At 44.2% G+C, this 17,745-nt stretch overlaps 1 protein-coding gene across 3 annotated transcripts in view; it reads right to left on the bottom strand.

Annotated features, from left to right (window-relative positions):
* SRGAP2 (SLIT-ROBO Rho GTPase activating protein 2) overlaps positions 1–17,745 on the bottom strand; it is a 97,801-nt gene that overhangs the window by 14,754 nt on the left and 65,302 nt on the right. For all 3 annotated transcript variants that reach the window (XM_068419094.1, XM_068419093.1, XM_068419095.1), the window contains exons 11-18: positions 14,940–15,024; positions 12,187–12,214; positions 10,235–10,265; positions 9,058–9,118; positions 6,737–6,814; positions 4,678–4,812; positions 3,231–3,336; positions 2,010–2,234 (exon numbers count right to left, since the gene is read on the bottom strand). In XM_068419094.1, the coding sequence (XP_068275195.1) occupies positions 2,010–2,234; positions 3,231–3,336; positions 4,678–4,812; positions 6,737–6,814; positions 9,058–9,118; positions 10,235–10,265; positions 12,187–12,214; positions 14,940–15,024 (749 nt within the window). The remainder of the gene's footprint in view (positions 1–2,009; positions 2,235–3,230; positions 3,337–4,677; positions 4,813–6,736; positions 6,815–9,057; positions 9,119–10,234; positions 10,266–12,186; positions 12,215–14,939; positions 15,025–17,745) is intronic.

The following is a 17,745-nucleotide window of genomic DNA, read 5'->3' on the forward strand; positions in this document are numbered from 1 at the left end:
CGCGTACAGCCAACGCTACAGATCCAAACACCGCACAAAGACCATGCGCCTCCTCCCAGCCATGCCTCCAACAGCACTCCCATCAAAAAACTGTCCTTGCTGCAGCCTCAGCCTCTGTCCTGCGAGCCCCGGGAAGCACCAGGCTGCCGGGCTTCACCCCGAGGGCTCCGAAGGTGCAAGCGATACACGCTGCCAGAGGAACACAGTACAAGCCCATCTGCTATAAGCTGTCTTCTTGCCTGCTGTCCCCATGGTCTCACTTGGGGGTATGCAGGGCTCCTGGCCTCTCCCCACGCTGTCCTCCTGCAGTCTCAGATGGACAGACAGATGCAGCGCAGCCCTAGGCTCGACTCAAAGGCAGTTATTTCCAAGATGCCAGCAGCACAGCCCTGAATTTGTCATCAACTCTGAACCTTGCCCTACCCTCCCCTGCCCGAGGCGAGCCGTCTCACGGCTCCCCAGCAGCTGCTGCCTGGAAGCGAGTGCCACGAGCGCAGGGCACGCGAGCCGTGGCGCCGAGCCCGGGCAGCTCCACGCCAAAGCCCCGTCTGCGAGTGCCCTGGCACAGGGACAGCTCAGCCCAGCGAAGTGGCACCAGGCGACTGCAGACACAGCAGGCTCCGTGCCCTGATGAATCAGCTGAACTTCGAGGGTTCAGAGTTGCGGCAGGGAGACCTATGGGCAACAACTACCAACTACCTGAATACCAGGGCTATGAGAAGGCTTGAATGGGAACCAGATGCTTCCTCCTGGCTTTATTAAGCAGTCTCCTTTGCTTGCTTCTACCCTTCTCTGCCTAACAGGGTCTCAGGTCAGGGTGGTTAGGAAGGGCAATGAAGAAAAGCCTTCAGAAAACTGATGTTACCTTGCAGGACATTTTGCCTCCTACACACTCATGCGAAGTGTCACCCACACTGAGCACACCGAACACTTCACGTTTTTATTCCCTTCACCCTATGGGACAAAACCTCTTGTCAAAGTCGATGTGTTTCTTGAAGGTCACAAAGATTCTTAAATTTTTTTCTCTACAATTCTTCCACATATAACATCAGCTAAAAACATCAGAGCGAAGGGTAAAACTAACAGAATTTCCAAAAGAGGCTCTGGCAAGTCTTGTGCACACAGCAGTGAGTACAGAGGAGCCTCTCCTCACCGCATGGACATGGAGGGAGCTGATAGTTACAGCTACTCTGAAACAAGTCAGGGAAACAAGGCTAGCTCTGTCACCAAAGTGACCTCATTTTTAAAATGTATTTATTTTAGTATATGAAAATAATCATTTGCATTCCTGGGACACTGGAGGAGGGAAGGAGAGGGGGGAGAAGCAGGACACAATTTAACATTCCTCATTTTCAGAGGGAGAGATCAGCTTGGCCAGTAGGAAAGAAAACACCTCCGTTCCTTCCCCCACTCCCCAACCTTCCACCCCAGATGACAGGAGCCGCTCTGGCTGAATTGTTTCCAGATGTGGCTTTCAGACTGAACACGCGGCCGGGCCTCTGGAGCTTTATGCTGGATGGAAACGGTGATTTTGCATTCCTCCCTCTTCCCTCCCCCACCATCAGCGCTGCCCTGAAAATTAAACCCTGCCACAGCTTTCTAGGTTCAGCTGCAAGTGACCCCTGTGTCTGAAGCAAAGGCACTCAAGACAAGCAGGAAAAAAAAAATGCCAAAGCAGGAGAAAAAAGAAAGAAAGAAAGAAAAAAAAAGATTGATTTTGGCAGCCACCATACCAGAACGTTCAAGAAAATCCCCACACAACCTTGCCCTTCAAGATAAGCGAGCTAGGTTTGACAACTGAATAGCTACTTTCTACCAGCTTATTTCTTTTAAGTTGATGACTCTCCAGAGATACCAGAGCTGTCTTCTCTTCCATAAAACAGATTTTTGAAAGGCTGGGCCAGATGCTCGAATCCAGAATTAGACACCACAGACCGCACGACTGTAGCATGCTAATCCGTAAATACAGATCCACCCATTCCTTTTCTCCTCAGTGGTATCTGTCATACCAGTAATCCTCAGCGTTTCCACCTCTGCTATAGACTGGACCCTCCAGCTCCCTTGGTCCTGGGAAGATGTTCTCATGTTGGATGATGATGGTTTTGATCAATTCATTGACATGAGCTTGGCAAGAGACTTGATCATGACCTTCAGGCACAGACATCAGCGTTGGCCCAAAGCAGATGGCTAAATTGTAGGGATCCATCATGTTCTCTTCACTGAACTGAGATAAACTGCAAAAGACAGAAGTGGGGAGGAGGGTTAAGAGCAGGAAACAGCATTATCATCATCATCATCTGCTGGAGGACACACGGCTGAGCTGGGAAGGTTTGCTTTGGGCTTTCTGCTGTTTAAAGCTGATCGGCTGGGACAGGAGTGTTCTGGGTCTGTGCAAAAAATGAGATACTGATGGCATTTACAGAGAAATGAAATGGAAACCCCAAAGGGAGTTTGAAAGCTCGAGACTATGTGAAAAGTACTGGGTGCTGACTTTACAAGGGGAGGACATTCTTCTTTAAATGTCCTGCTCCATTTTAATACAAATCTTTAAGAAAAATCCCAAACCCTAACATTTTCTCATTTTAATGTAAGGAGTAAGATGTTCCTCAAAAGTAGCTGCTGAACTGGAGCTTTACAAAAGCAGACAGTAAGCCTCAGGTCTCTGTTAAGCCAAAATATTGTCTTACAGTTGTATTTCTCTTTCACCTTAATGGTATTCAAAGGGCTTTGACAATGTATATATAACTTCATGGTTAGGACATTTTTCCTTTATGCTACCTCAGGTATCAAGACCACATCACTGGAGGAAACTATTGTCTCCTTGCTGCCAAGCTCTCCAGTGAACCAGGCAGATGCAGTGGACTGTTTTAACAAAGCACTCTCCACCACTCACACTACTTCGTACATACTGCTCCTGCCTGGTGCGGGACCCAGTTTCTGACTCTTTCGTATCACTTTTTGCTTGGATTACCAGCACATTATTCACTTTCATTTCTGGAACTCCTTTGAGATTGCACTCATATCATCAGGATGAATTTCAGCAAGGCTGAAGAGCCCAGGAAGGCAGATGCAATAGCAAGCGGCTGTGGCATTTGTACCTCGAACCATTGCTCAGATCACACACAGCAACGTTAAGGCTGGTTCTTACACCAAGTACTGCAGCAGAGCAGTAAAGTGTACGTTTACACCTAGTACTGCAGCAGAGCCGTGGTGCTCTCAAGGATACTCACTGATTGAGGAACGCAAAGAGGTATCTCATTACAATCAGGGTGGTCTTCGGCAGGTTCAGAAGCACCTTGCGGATGTGGAGCGCTCTCTCTTGTAGATTATCCATTGCTGGAGGGAAGAAAGAGCACCACAGTCATCACATCACCATACCCACACCACTTGCCACCGTGTCCAAATGCCACCAGCAGACTATGATGGCTCCTGGGCAAACTATCAAGGAGGGCAGCCAGCAGAGCAGCAGCAGGAGGAAGGAAGGCTCTGCCCATTCCCGGATCCTCCAGCGCTGCCCGGCATGGGAACGCAACGGCTGCAGAACCTGCTGGCGAAGCCTTGGACAAGGAAGGTCCCTGAACACGTGAAACTTCACTGCAAGTTCCTTCCTAGCGTGGGAGCACTGGATGTCATCTGTTTCAATAGTTCTGGCACAATAGCTCATTCAAGTTAGCCTAGAAAGGTGGGTGTTTAAAAAAGAAATTGTATAACACTCAAAGGAGAATTAACATAGTTAAAGGGTGAGGCAAAAAGCTCTGTGTGCAGCAGCCTACTGAGAAATAAGTGGGCAGCATAAATCATCTCAGAAGGGAGAACTTATTTGGAAGCAGATTTTTCTTTTCATATAATGTGAATTCAACTCTGTAAATGCATTTATCAGGAGAAGAAAACCACGAGCCATTTTAGAAGCAGTTATCTTCTGCTTTACTTCAAAGGCTGCCACTGCAAAGGCTATTTCACTACTTGGACAATACAATCATTCTTCGATTCTGAAGGACGTGGCAATAGTCAGGCCACAAAATGAGGTTGTTCATGTACAAAAAAACCACAAACAACCCCTCTGCCTACCAGAACCACCTTTAGAAACCATCAGCTGGACTGGGACTGCTCTCATGATTGATGTTCTTTAAAAGGAGTCAATAGAGGGTCCCTCATGGTTATGAAGCTAGAAGGTATATGACTGTCACCTTGCCAGCTAAGAGCATGCAGAAGCATGGCAGCAGACATACAGACAGCGTGTTATCTGTCCATGCCAGGGAAAGCACGCAGGGCAAGAAGCCCTGCTGGAAACCCGGGTTTCCGAGGGCATTTCTGACACCTTCTGACGAGACATCTTAAAGATTATTTTTCAGAAGTGGAGGGTTTTGTTTTATTCTGTTTTAAAAGAACCCTGTCACGAAGCACTGTCTCAGAAAAATCCATGACACAGCCCTTAAAATCTATCCAATTCTGTCTCCTTGCTCATTCATAAAAGAATTGCAATCACAATAAAGATGGCTGTAACCAGGTACATGCCTGGGTAATAGAGACTAGGAGACCAATGCAACACAAACCCAACCAAAGTAACCATAAATAGATTATTTTGGAGCCAGGAAAAAGAGGGAGGGGAAGAAAGGAAAGTGGAAGATGAGACTGGAAAAGTTAATCCTATTTCTTTGCAGACCTTCATATACTTACTGACACAGGCAATCAGATCATGAAAGATGTCCTTGGGGAAGAGGGGGTGCTCCAGCCCTCGAAAATAGAGCTTCAGAACTCCTGCTATTGAATCCATGTCATGGTCATTCTGGTCCCCAGCCAATGGATCTTCCCCTTCATGACAAGCAAAGAAAAACAGGCAAGAAAAATCACAATACTGGAGAAAAGTATCAGACTGGAAGGATGCACCTCAGCTGGAGAAGAGGATTTATGCAGCACAAAGTTAATCCCACATACCCCAACTGCACTACAACCAGCGTGAGGTAGAGAGAGATGTCTCCTGCGCATCGCAGGCGAGAAGGGAAGCCACTGCAGCAATCCCAGGAGGCCTGGGACAGCTTTCCACCAGGCAGACTACAGTCTGACACCGGAGCGCCTGCCTCGTGCCCACGGAGGGTGGTGTTGCTCCTAGAGCAGTAGTAACACTCCCAGGCTCTGTGCTCCAGATATTTTGGTAGGGTGTGAACTTCACAGATCCACCACGGAGGTGAACGTTACGTGAGTCCAGGAGAGGGTCTTTACACAAACTCACAACTGAAGCTCAGGTGGATGCAGCACACGTGCAAGAGGCCCCCGAGCATCATGCACTTGGCTCAGCAGGATGCAGACACCTTACGTTGAATTGGTGAGGAGGGGGGAAATGCTTCTGGGACAGGTAATTTGTCACTGCAGATATGCCACAGTTTGTCTGTATTACAAAAGAAATGATGCCCACTTAAGGAGTTGTTCCCTAGGGAAAACTCCCCATCGGATATAATTAGGTTTAATGACGGGGCAATCCTCAAACTGAAGCTATATATATCCATTATGTGACTGAAATTACCAAAGCTTGCCTATTATCTTAATAACACACAGGATAATAAATGGGCCACTACAAACCGGAGCGTTATCCTTGATATTAACTGCCACCAAGGGCTCTGGATGAAGTAATAAACTGCAGAGACATTATTGTGAACTTTGTCTGTTCTGTATATCACATGCTTCGCAGAGACAAGTGAGATGAAGCAAAAAAAAAAACAAACCACCTTTTTATTTCTGCATGTTAGTGCTGGAACAACTGGTTATTTTCCCCAAATGACTGGTATTTCCTTTATTTAAGAAAGAGCTCTTTCGTTCTGATATCAAACCTTTACCTGCAGCCTATGAAACACATTTCTGCTTCCTCTATTCTTGAGGATTTTAATTCTCAGGCAGATGGAGATGAAGACAGGTGAAATTAGATGCCACATTTCATACACGTTGCCCATGAAACTCCTCTCTTCCCAAAAGCAAAATAAACTTGCTATGCCTAAGTCATTACTGCTCGTCTCTTCCAACAGCAAGCACAGAAACACACTGACTATATTCTTTGAGAGTGATGTATGCAGGGAATCAACACGAGCCCTGTTGTTTGCAGTGACCCAGGCAAGACTGGGGAGACGGGCTGCAGGGGCTGCCTGAAGAGCAAGCTCCTCTGAACCTGCTCTGCCAGGGAGACCAGCCCAGCTAGGAGCTGATGAGTCAGGAGGCTCCCAGCCGTTCTTTGCCTTTCTGTGGAATAGTTCTTCACATAGAAAATCAAATCTACTAAAAGCTATGCCAAGTGAACAGTGTCTTGAAATTTACTCTCTCACTTGCTGATATTTAGAACAAATGTAGCCAAGCTGTGCCTCAAGAACACGGGAAACACAGAATTTCATCCTCTAGCAGCCAGCCTATTCGCAAAGAGCTGCGGGGAGAGGGTAGGAAAATGCAGTTACACCCAATAATGAAATTCTCTATATCCTTTAGTGTTACAAATAACCAATAAACTATCAGACATGAGAGAAGATTGAGTTCAGAATATTTATTATACAGACACTCTACAAGATATAAAGTGTAATGCCAAACAACTGAGTATCCAAGGTTAATGAGCAGTAGAAGAGTGTTTGGGCTAGACTCACTTAGGAAACACAAAAACCAAAGGAACAAAATATTGCAAGTTGCATTCAAAACATGCCACTTCAGAATATTTAAACAAATTGATACATTTGGTAACAATTTCCGAGATCCTCCTTACCTCTCTCAAATGCATTTTTTATGTCATTTACTTCAACTTGTGACCCAGACACTCTGAATATCCCTTCATGCTGCAAACCTGTAAGACAGTAAGAGATGTTGATAACAGTAAGATAAGATAAGCTGGCACCTTCATCAGCTACAGCATGTATGATAAAGGAAACACAAGCAACACAGGCACAAGTATGCTGGTTTACAAGCCGTCTTTCCCTTATGTGTCCAGGCACATACAGAATATGTAAAACCAGAACTCAGCACCAGGAGAAAAAAAAATCAACCCTTCTCCATAAACTGAAGAATAACCAGGTTATAACAGCCGGGCATGTTATCTTTTGCCCTGAAGGATCCCCAAAGGATTTTACAACCCAGAGAAAGTCATAAACTAACGGTATATCAGCCACAAGTAAAATATGGCTAACTACAGAGCAAAGCAGTTTATTTTGCAAGAGTGATACCGCAAAGGCCCAGAGCAAATCAGCCAATTGAAACGGAAGTGTTTAATTACCCCAGCGTGACCTGCTATCCAGGGTTTTAGGATAGTCTTTAAGACATTCTGGCTAAAAAGTAAGCATTAGCAACGCCATTAAAACCAATTATCAAGTGGCTGAGATGCTCCAAGATACCACCATCGTAACAATTTTGTTGGTACACGTAAGATGAGCAACAGCCATTACAAATCAACTAACGAACGAAGTATATGCTTCACGTAGGGAAGTCAACTCCCATTCACTCAAGCCTTTTAAGTGTAGACCTTCTGAAACAGGGCATGCTGCAACAACGTGAAGGGAGGTTGTAGCACAGTGGGAGTCGGCCTCTTCTCCCAGGCAACCAGCGACAGGACAAGAGGACACAGCCTCAAGCTTCGCCAGGGGAGGTTCAGGTTGGACATTAGGAAGCATTTCTTCTCAGAAAGGGTCATGAGACACTGGAAGGGGCTGCCCAGGGAGGCGGTGGAGTCACCATCTCTGGAGGGGTTTAAGAAAAGACTGGACATGGCACTTAGTGCCATGGTCTAGTTGACATGGTGGTGTCAGGGCAATGGTTGGACTCGATGATCCCAGAGGGCTCTTCCAACCTCATTGATTCTGTGATTCTGTCTTTGTTTTATTTATAATAATGGCTATAAACTAACAAGCCCTCTTGAGAGCATCTGTGGCCTCCTCCTCTCAATTTCTGCGACTGTTTTTTCATCACAACGCAATGGAACCTCTGCAGTACGTGGCTCTATCTGGTAGCTGTGACACACAGCTATGAACAGGGAAAGAAACAATCCCAAGCGCAGAGAAGCAGGGATGAAAATGACATTCATCCCACACCTACACAGCAAAACATTTAGAAATGTCAGGCTACCTCCAACAAAATCCATTCCCGCAATGCAAGAGCATCAGGCAGGCAGTTCTATCATTTCTCCTTCCTAAAGTGGATTTATTGTATAAAAGCACACTCCTCCTAATTACAAACTGTACCTGTAAGGCCACAATCTGACATTCAGAGCAAAAATCAGCTGAGTCTGTTAGAAAACCTTTCTGTTGGGGATCTAAGCTAACTTAGGAATATGAATCTAAAAAATAAAATCTCCTGATGGCCCCAACTTGGTTCGCTCTGCAATGTGGTTTCAACGGTTTTTCCAACAAATGTCCAAGTATGGCCTTAATGAAGGATTATAGCACTTGGTTCTTCCAAGGGATGATGACAATGGGGCTCCAGATTACAGTTTCTAAAATGGTAATTAAACAAAGAAAATGAAACGGGACCTACTATCTGGCTGCGTGTCTTGGTTAATGAAGATAAATTCAACTTCTTTCTACATATGTTAATTAACAGCTGTTTCACATGCTACTAACAGATCATATTGATTAAAAATGAAAACAAATTACAATAAACATATAAAACCTTTTATAGCATTCAAGGCTGTGAAGTTAACCTTCGGAACAGGTATAAATCATCTAATTGTGGCAGTAAGTAAGCAATTGATTCGCTACTTGACCTCCTAGAGTATTCTTCCTCCTCTAGGAAGAGTGTATCTAAGGTACACAAGTGGTATCTAAGGATGGGAACCTTATTTTACAAGAAATAAAGGGATATTGTTGGAAGAACAACATTTGGAAGGTCAGTTATTTGCAATAACCATTTGGAAAAGTGATCACACACACAATACCAACAACATAACCCAAAAGTCAGTGATAGTTTTATATTGAAGTCTCCAGGATTCTGCTGCACAAGCACCGTGTCCTGAGCTGCTCTGAACATCTTTCAGAAGGCTTCTATATCACTGTGCATTTTATAGAACTGCCACAGGATCCCTTTTGTCCATAAACTCACCGTGTCTGCTAATGAATCGTATGCAGCTCTCCACAACCAGGGGAATGGCCTGTGAGGAATCCTGCACAAAGAGAAATGTAGACAAGAAGAGCAGTCAGAACACAGAGGGATGGTGAAAGTGGAGGGAGGGCAGGGAGAACAGGAAAAAAAAGAATGGAAAGCAAATTTATCCTTTCATCTGCCATGTTCTGCTTCCATGCAGTTCCAGATGTGTTTAGTTTCTGGACTGATTACCCCTCATCTCAAAATATTTCAGGATTGCATCAATCTCCTATTTTGTCACAAACATTTAAAATAGCTCATCAGTCCCTTATGGTCACAACCCACCAAGTAAGGGGCACCATACAGGTACCTGCTCATGGAAAACACTGTCTCAGAATATGTTTCTGAGACGCCTCAAAAACTACATGTGAAAATGGCAATCCAGACACACACATACTTCATTTTCAGCATAGGAAAGGGTCATTTTTAAAGCATAAATAAAAGAACAATTAAGCTCAGTAATTGAAAAAGGTTCGACTCTGCACACCGAAAACACAACCTGCTCTTTTATTTCATTTCCAATATACAGGGATCCTAAAAACTACAAAGCAACACCCCAAGACAGACTGTATGAAATGAAATTCCAAGCCAAATTTTGTCTTTACAGTATCAACAAGAAGTATTTTGTGTTTTTCCCTATCTCAAAGAAACATATTTTAGCTCATCAGGTACTAAAATGGAACAGATTATCCACCACAGCCAGGAAAACAAAGCATCGCTGTTGTAAGTCGTTATTACAAGGCGACACAACGCGTGAGCAGTTCCTGCTTTAACAGCTTTGCAGTGGGGTACCAGGGAAAATAAAGGGAAAGGGGACAAAGAAACAACTGCATGAAACCCATAAACAGTGACTGTGCGGACAGCTCAAGGCTGTTTGCCATTTTTGGTTCCAGGTCTGTCAAAACACAGAGTAAAATGATTTTAAATTTATGTCAAAGAAAATGAATCAAGGCCATGGATCCATGTTTTATTGATTTCAGGTACCGAACAAGCAGACACCGGTTCCACTTGAACAAGCCTGAAAAGGTCCATGTAAGAGAGGGAGAGAAGGATAAAAACACTTCCCTGTTTTCCATCTGTCCTCCCCTATACACACACCCACCTCTGGGTGGTTACTCAAGGAAAGGTTTATTACCTGCTTCCTCACCGTGGAGCTGCGCCTGCCGCTGAGATCAGAACCACCCATTGGTGCAGGAGGGAAAAACAGAACAGAAAAGTCAAGATAATCCTTTACTATCATCGCTCCGCTCGTTCAGCATTCCAAACCACGTGTATTTTGGGGGAGGGAAGGAGCCAGATAATACAAGTCAATCATAATGACTTAGTCTTATTCAATTTACGGAGCTTCAGAAAGATTTTAAGTGACTTTAAATCACTAAAAACCTGAAACAGACACAAGGGAGTCCGCTGCTTTGACAAAAGATTACCCTTGACATTTTAATTCCAACCATATGGAAATCTGTTCTATAGGGCCCCTTGTTGAAGATGAAGTTTGTTATAAATTGCACATAGCACTTCTCTGGAAGAGCCACTCTACAGAGGGGAGAAGCAGGTGGGAGCGTGCTGGTTCCTACTGTGCTGTTAACAGCTGCCATCGTGGAGGCTTTATGACAGTTTCTGGTAAGACTTCAAATAAATAAATAAAACAAATCCCCTCACACACCAGCACACACCAGCCAGGCTAAACCTTCTCAGTATAAACCAGGATGGCCTCATTTATCGATGTTGGTAGATATTAACTGTAGAAAAATAGGAAAAAGCCTTCCTCTGCCAGCATTTCCCCCTCAAAATTTATTACTGAGGTTTAAAATTCCTATAGTTTCTTGTAAAAATGAAGCATGAGAGATAATAGTAGAGAGGCCCTAATGTATCATTCAAGCCAATTCCCTGCTAGGGCAGATGGCTGCTGAATTATAAATAAGGTGATTAGAACTGTGATTTTTAAAAAGACAGTACAATGTGTTAATTCAGAGGAAATTCCTTTTATAAAAATCAAAAACACTGAATGAAAAAAAAAATAAATCAGATTCCATGGGCTGCCACAGACAATATGGTCTATTTTAAACTATTAGCAGTAATGGTTCTTTGATATTTAAAATTGTTTCATGATGAATAATATTTAATTATTACAGATGTCAGGCTCTAATTAGGACCTGTCAGCTTTGCTTTGCTGCAAGGAATGGGAAAAGTAGTAATGACTCCAGATCAGCAGCAATCACCTTCCTTTTGTTAACGAGGCAGGATGATGCACAGCCCCTACTCCAGCTCCTGGCGCCCAGCGGAGCCCCTTGAATCCATCAATTTGGCGATGGAGATTTGTTATGTTTTATAAAAAAATCCCATCAGGAGAAGCTTAGTTATGGTTTTGTGATTGGTCCTAATTATAAATGAAAAGTTTATTCTCCGTGACCTCTACACGGCTGCACTCCGGTTCCACGGCAGAGCAGAGAGTGTCAACAGGATAAAGAGTTTTCCCATTTACGTTACTCAGCCCCATCCACCAACCACGTGGATAAACCCTGCGGAGTCATGGGCCCATCTCCCTTACAGAAATAGGAATGTGTTTATGAAACCCTTAGTTTGAAGAATACTCCTCTGGACAAGTGCCAAATTCAGCAGTTTCTCATACCTGCCCATCCCCTTCCTGATCTGGATTAAATGCACCAGGACAAGAAAAAGTGCAAGACCTCCACGTATCTTTTTTTTTTAATCCTTTGGTTATTTTTAACTCAGTTTCCCAACCTGTTGCAACAGGCAGCCCTGCCAGCAGGTGCACTGCCACAAGTGCAGCGGCAGCAAGCAAGGAGAGGCGTTTAAGCAGGCACTGCATCAAAAGAAATATTCTTTACTCAGCTGACCAGAGGTTACCAAACATATGTAGAAGCTGCACCACCACCTTGCAGCCATGTAGGTAATAGCGGTGGTATTTAAAGCCATATTAACTAGCAGGGATTTGCTTATATATTAGCTAAATTAATATCTTTTTCGAACAGATACATATCCTGGGCTGGTAACTGATCTGGAATGGCAGTGACCAATTTGCATCAGATTTTCCTTAAAAAAAAAGATTCCCTGAGCCACACCTACCTGGCAAGGGAGCAGTCAGTCCTTTGACCTGTTAAGAAGACAAAGAAACACAGCATTAGGAGAAAGCAACGGGGAAATACTTCCAGCTGCTTTGTAAAGCCAGTTTTGGAAGGTGGTGGAGGAGAAAAACCCTGAGAGAGGGAAGGGGCAGCCCTGAGGAGCCAGACTGGGAGCGCTGCTGGGGAGACCACCGCAGCCCAGCCCCGCCAGCACGGCTCCGCTGCCAGCAGCTCGGGCTGCCCGAGGACGCTTTCTTTGGCAAGTATTGTTTCTGAAGATTAGCTCCCTGTGCATTCTAATTGTTGATTTCTGCTGCCAAAAAAACTGGGCTTGTCAACCCCTCCCTCCCTCCCCCTTCCCAGGGGAACTGGTGGGGCGAGAGATTATTCTTTATAAAGCCATTTAGTAAGACTGAAAACATCCACGGATTTGTTAGCCCACAGACTGAACGTGCTGGCATTGAGCTATTTTGGGCGACAGACGTTTAATGATATTTTCCACAAACACACTTATAAAAACGTTCCATTAACTTGCACTGAGTTTGCAAGGAAGCAGCCAAGCTGATGGCTACTGCTAATGCAGGATTCGTTTTAAAATAGCACAACAAGGAGGAAGAGAGACAGAAAACTAGTACGTGCCTTTGGGAATCGTACAGGCCAGATATTTTGGTGGTATAGATTATCATCTGTGAAACCATACTGATCTACAGTGGCTGAAAACCCACCTTCCCTACAGTTGTCTTCCTGCTCCTGGGGAGATGGAAGAACGAACAAGGGAAACGTCTAATTGCTGATGGCTGACAATTAGCTGAACACATCTCGATAGCCACTTTCCTCTCCCCACGTAAAGCCAAAACAGTGCATAATTTACATGAAAATGTTATTCTGCAGCAGAATTTCCAGCCATCTGTCCCATTTCCATCATAGAATATTCATATATATAAATCACATGGCTGTGGCAACACCAAGGGGCTCCTACATTAGGGTGACAAATGTGTACAGTAGGTAGGGACATAATTACTTGTAGATAGGAAGACTTGCTGCTATTCTTATTACTGGAACTTGTCATCTTTAGATTAAGGTAATTTGCAAGAGGACTAGTAAATGCCACCTGCGGATGGGGCAGAGAAGAATAAAAATCATAACAATAACATGAATTTCCCAGGGATTGAAGACACACAGTTGCATGCACATTTTTCAGTAAAGCTTCTAACCGTGCTCCAGGGGCTTGTGAAAGGAATTTTATTTGCCCATTTCCCAATTAAGTGACATTTTATGGATAAGTCTAGGCACAGTCCCCAGTTTGAACCATTAACCTGCTAATGTGGTTTTGGAGATGAGATGTACCTCCCTTTCCCAGCTCCTTTTTGATCTCACAGATGACAGAAGGGATTTTTTTCAGAAGCTGCTGGAGCTCACCCTGACACACACTGGGTCCCTTCACAGAGCGACTAAGAAAGCTCTGGTTTGCAAAGCAACCACAAGAAAACAGAAGCAGCCTTCAAATCTACACAGCAATACAGAAATCGCATCTCATTTCCTCTTCTTTCCCCCCACCACAGCTTGGGATGGGTTCAAGGGGCAGGCAGGTTAAGAGGAAATAGGTCTCGGTATGCAGAGGTCAGCTATGATCCAGGAATGTGATTAGTCACAGGGGCAGCACGGGTGTCATTTGGAGATATTTAGAGACAGAAGAAAAATACCCGACGGACACAGATCTTTGGCTTCACCCACCCTTCCTACAGGACAGCTGAAGAGAGGAGCAACTTTCAACAATAAAGCTCAAAACGATGGCAACGTCCTTTCCTTACCTTCTAGTGGTTTGGGTCTGATAAACATGAAACTCTTAATTACTGTAGCAATAAGTATTTTATTTTTATAGTGTGTTTTTTAAACCGAAAGCAAAGCACTTCAAAGACCACATGCTGTTCAAGTTTTCATTCAGAAGATTTGCACACCACAAACTGGGGGGAGTCCAGTTAAGTTACATATCAAAACACGAGCCCTGCTCCTGCATATAAACCCAGCAACGAGTTGAGCCATTTCTTGACCTGACATTTAGTCTGTTAAAACCTTCTCCTCTGCAAACACGAGGCAGACAGGTTTCTATGGAAACTTGGATGCATAGTTTAAATGTGTTTGGCCAACAGGGTTTGCCCATACCATGAAAAGGGAAAGAAATCTTCCTTTGTTCAGACACTAATAGCAAATGCATATTCAGCTCTGGCTGCTGCCCCTTCCCTCATGCCCTCTGGATAGGCGACATATTTTACACGCTCTAAAATTTGTTATTCTCCTAATAAAAGCCTGTGCTCACATACATCAACGTGGTCTGGATTGAACTCACAGAGGTGAGAAGCAGCTACACCACCACGCGAATAAACTTCTGCCCAGCCTAACAAGGCAACGCTTCTCAACTAATCAGTAAACTGCAAATCATAAGGTTTACCCCAATATAGACTGTCAAGTGAGAAGCAGAACGTGTGTGTACAGGGCGAGGACAGGACGAATGAGTGGGCGTGTGCTTCATTTTAATAAATAAGCGGTGCACATTAGTGATTCATTAAGCATTTTCCGTGCACCATTGATCAAGCAGCCACGTAGGTCATTTGGCTTCTCCATCATGCAGATCAGAAAAATAAATTCATAAAACATGAGTATGTCCACTTTGCATCAGTAACCCACGACCGTTGCACTCAGCTGACTAATTCAGTAAGTGCCACAGCCTGGCTAACGAGCGGGTCCCACACTCACTTTCTCCCAGGGTCTTCTGAAGCAGGTCGTGTTTGGCTTGGAGCTTTGTTATCAGGTTCCTGCCTTCCAGATACTCCTTCATTTTCTGTGAGGGTGGAAAAAAACAAGATCATGAGTGGACAATTAATTTCTTCAACTGCATCTTTAGGTGACTGGATTCTGAACATAATGCCGAAGTACAGAACTACACTGAAATTTATGGTGCAAAGGATGAACTAAGTCCTCCTGGTTTACACATCCAGGCAAATCTGAAGCTCAGTCCACACGTATCTGCGGCGCAATTTCTATTGTTTCACTGTGGAATCAGCTGAATGTTTGGCATCTTTTAAGACATCTGACAAGCTGTCATGCAGCTCCTCTCCAGACGGGGTGAAATGGAAATGCGCTTCCCTCGCGCGTCACAGGCAACTGAATGAGCAATCTGTTGTAACAAACTAAAAGGCTGCTACTGTGCTTATTCTCTCACTTAACCTCTCTCACCCCACTTTACTTGTCAAATAGTGTGTCTGCCTCCACGCCGCATGATACACAGGGTTGCAGGGGGGGCACGGGACAAAACAAATAAAGGTATTATTTAAGTTCAGATTTGAAATATTATACAATCCTGCAGTCATTTTCCCCACTTCTTTCTGATTTTTCACAGCTCTGCAAGTGCTGGTTTGTTCCAGCTCTTTCATCTCTAATTTTGGCATTATTTATCTTCGCCGTGCTGCAGCGCGTAAAATACTCGGCTGTACGATAGCTGTCCACGTTATAATCAGGACATGTTTACACCTAAAAATATATAAATAGCATGTAACTCTTCAAATATCACAGGCCATTCTTTAGAAATATATTTTACAAATTCAGCTGGCAAAATGAACACAAAGAAAGGATTGTCATTTAATAATGAAATGTTCCAGCTCTTGTCTTCAGCTTTCCCCAATTCTATCTACTTCCTATCCACTTTCTGCCAAATTAGACTGCAAATCCTTAAGGTAAAAAAAATGGTACTTCAGCTAAGAGAGTGCCTGGACCCTGAGCAATATATACATATGCTGTGACACTACTGAGGGTGGGGGGAACTGCCCAGGAGCTAACGAAGTTTCCATTACGGGCTCCCCAGCAGCAGCATGTACTGACACGACAGAAATGGCTGAGCTGGGGCTTTAATTAACTGCCAGGAATCTGTCTTTTATGTCCCTTTGGTTGACAACACTGGAAGAAAAATTTCACAAGAATTAAGTCCCTTTGGAGACTCTCAGCACTTCCTGCCTCCTAAACTAATACTTCAACTTTTTTTTTTTGCTGTTTTAGAAGAAAATAGGACGCGTGATCACTGTGGCAAAAAAAAAAATTAACCATATTTTTTGGAATCTCCCTGTAGAATCTGTTTGCCAAGCCTCAACTATGTATTTTGCTCAATCAGCTAAAATTTTGCATCAGATTTTGACAGAAGAAAAATAACCAGAGAATTTGAAGTGGGGGTTCGAGGATAAACCTGGATCTGGGACGTGCTGATCTCCCCATCTCAAAGTCACAATCAGGCGAAGAGACAGAAGGGCTAGGAAGGCTCAGCCCCAAATAGCTCAAACAGAAGCTTAAAGCTCAGCAAATCAACTTGATTTGGAAGAGATTTAAGCTTCTCTTTGAAGCAGATATAAAAACTTAAGCTCAGCCTACGGGCGGCTGCAGATGGGCTCCCCGCGCAGGGCAGGGGCACGCTGCTGGCACCTGCAGCTGCTCTGGCTTTGAGGTGTTTGCAGCGGTCCCATTAAGCACATCGCCTGCCCGCCGACGGGTACCAGGGGTGGTGTTAGAGGAGAAAAAGACCACGTTCCTACCCAGTGCAGTATTTCATGCGTTCTTTCTATTTCCTCATGCCTAACATTCTGTACCCTGCCTGTTACCGGGACACTTATGAAAAAATAAGTAATTTCAAAATCAGGCTTCAGGCTTTTTTCAATGAATTACAAAGACCCTGTAAGCATTCGATTTCTGGCTTAATAAAAGCAGTCAAGAAAAAGAGAACTCCTTAGGATTTCATTCCTGGCAGAGCACAGCTGGAGTCAGAGTAAGTACAATCAGACACAAAGCAGTAGAAACATCCTCAAGACATGTTATTTCTGCATTGTAAAAAATAAGAGATGAGGATCTGTTGCTAGCCAGAGACGGTGAGCATTTTGCACCTACCATCTCCTCAAAACCATGCAACTTTGACACCCTCTCCAAGCCCAAACTCATTGCAGTATTTTTCCAGTGCGAACCACACACGTAATGAAGTGAAATGCAAACTAGATCGAATCTTCCTGCCTTGTGGGAAAGGGGATTTTATGCCTTTGAGGCGATAAAGATAAGCAGTTTCTGTCACTGTCCCACATCCTTAACTGTCTCCGATCTGGAAAGCTCAGCAGTTTTCCTCCCTCCCTCTGTCCCCCAAGAACGACTTCAAACAAGGCCCTCGATTGAGGGAGCGGGTGAATCAGATCCCCGCTCGCGACTGAACGTGGGAACAGCGGCACATTGTCACAGCCAGCACGACATTTCGGCAGGAGTGATTAGCAGGGGAACTTTACATAACACTCAGCCATGTCTTAAGGGTTTGGGAATAACAAATTTACATCAATTTTTAAAGCGCTTCACAGAATGAGCATCGTGCTGGGTTTTAATCTTTCTAGAGGAAAAAATGACATTTCGAGTAAGAACTAAAATTATCCTGTTTTAGAAGTAAAAAGAACCAAATCCCCCATTCCCCTTGTCACTTCCCGGGCAGGGCAGGGTGCCAGCTCTATTACCACCAGCAATAGGATTTCACCCTCACGCTCGC

The sequence above is a fragment of the Nyctibius grandis genome, chromosome 27, assembly GCF_013368605.1.
Source record: "Nyctibius grandis isolate bNycGra1 chromosome 27, bNycGra1.pri, whole genome shotgun sequence".
Classification (NCBI taxonomy): Eukaryota; Metazoa; Chordata; class Aves; order Nyctibiiformes; family Nyctibiidae; genus Nyctibius; species Nyctibius grandis.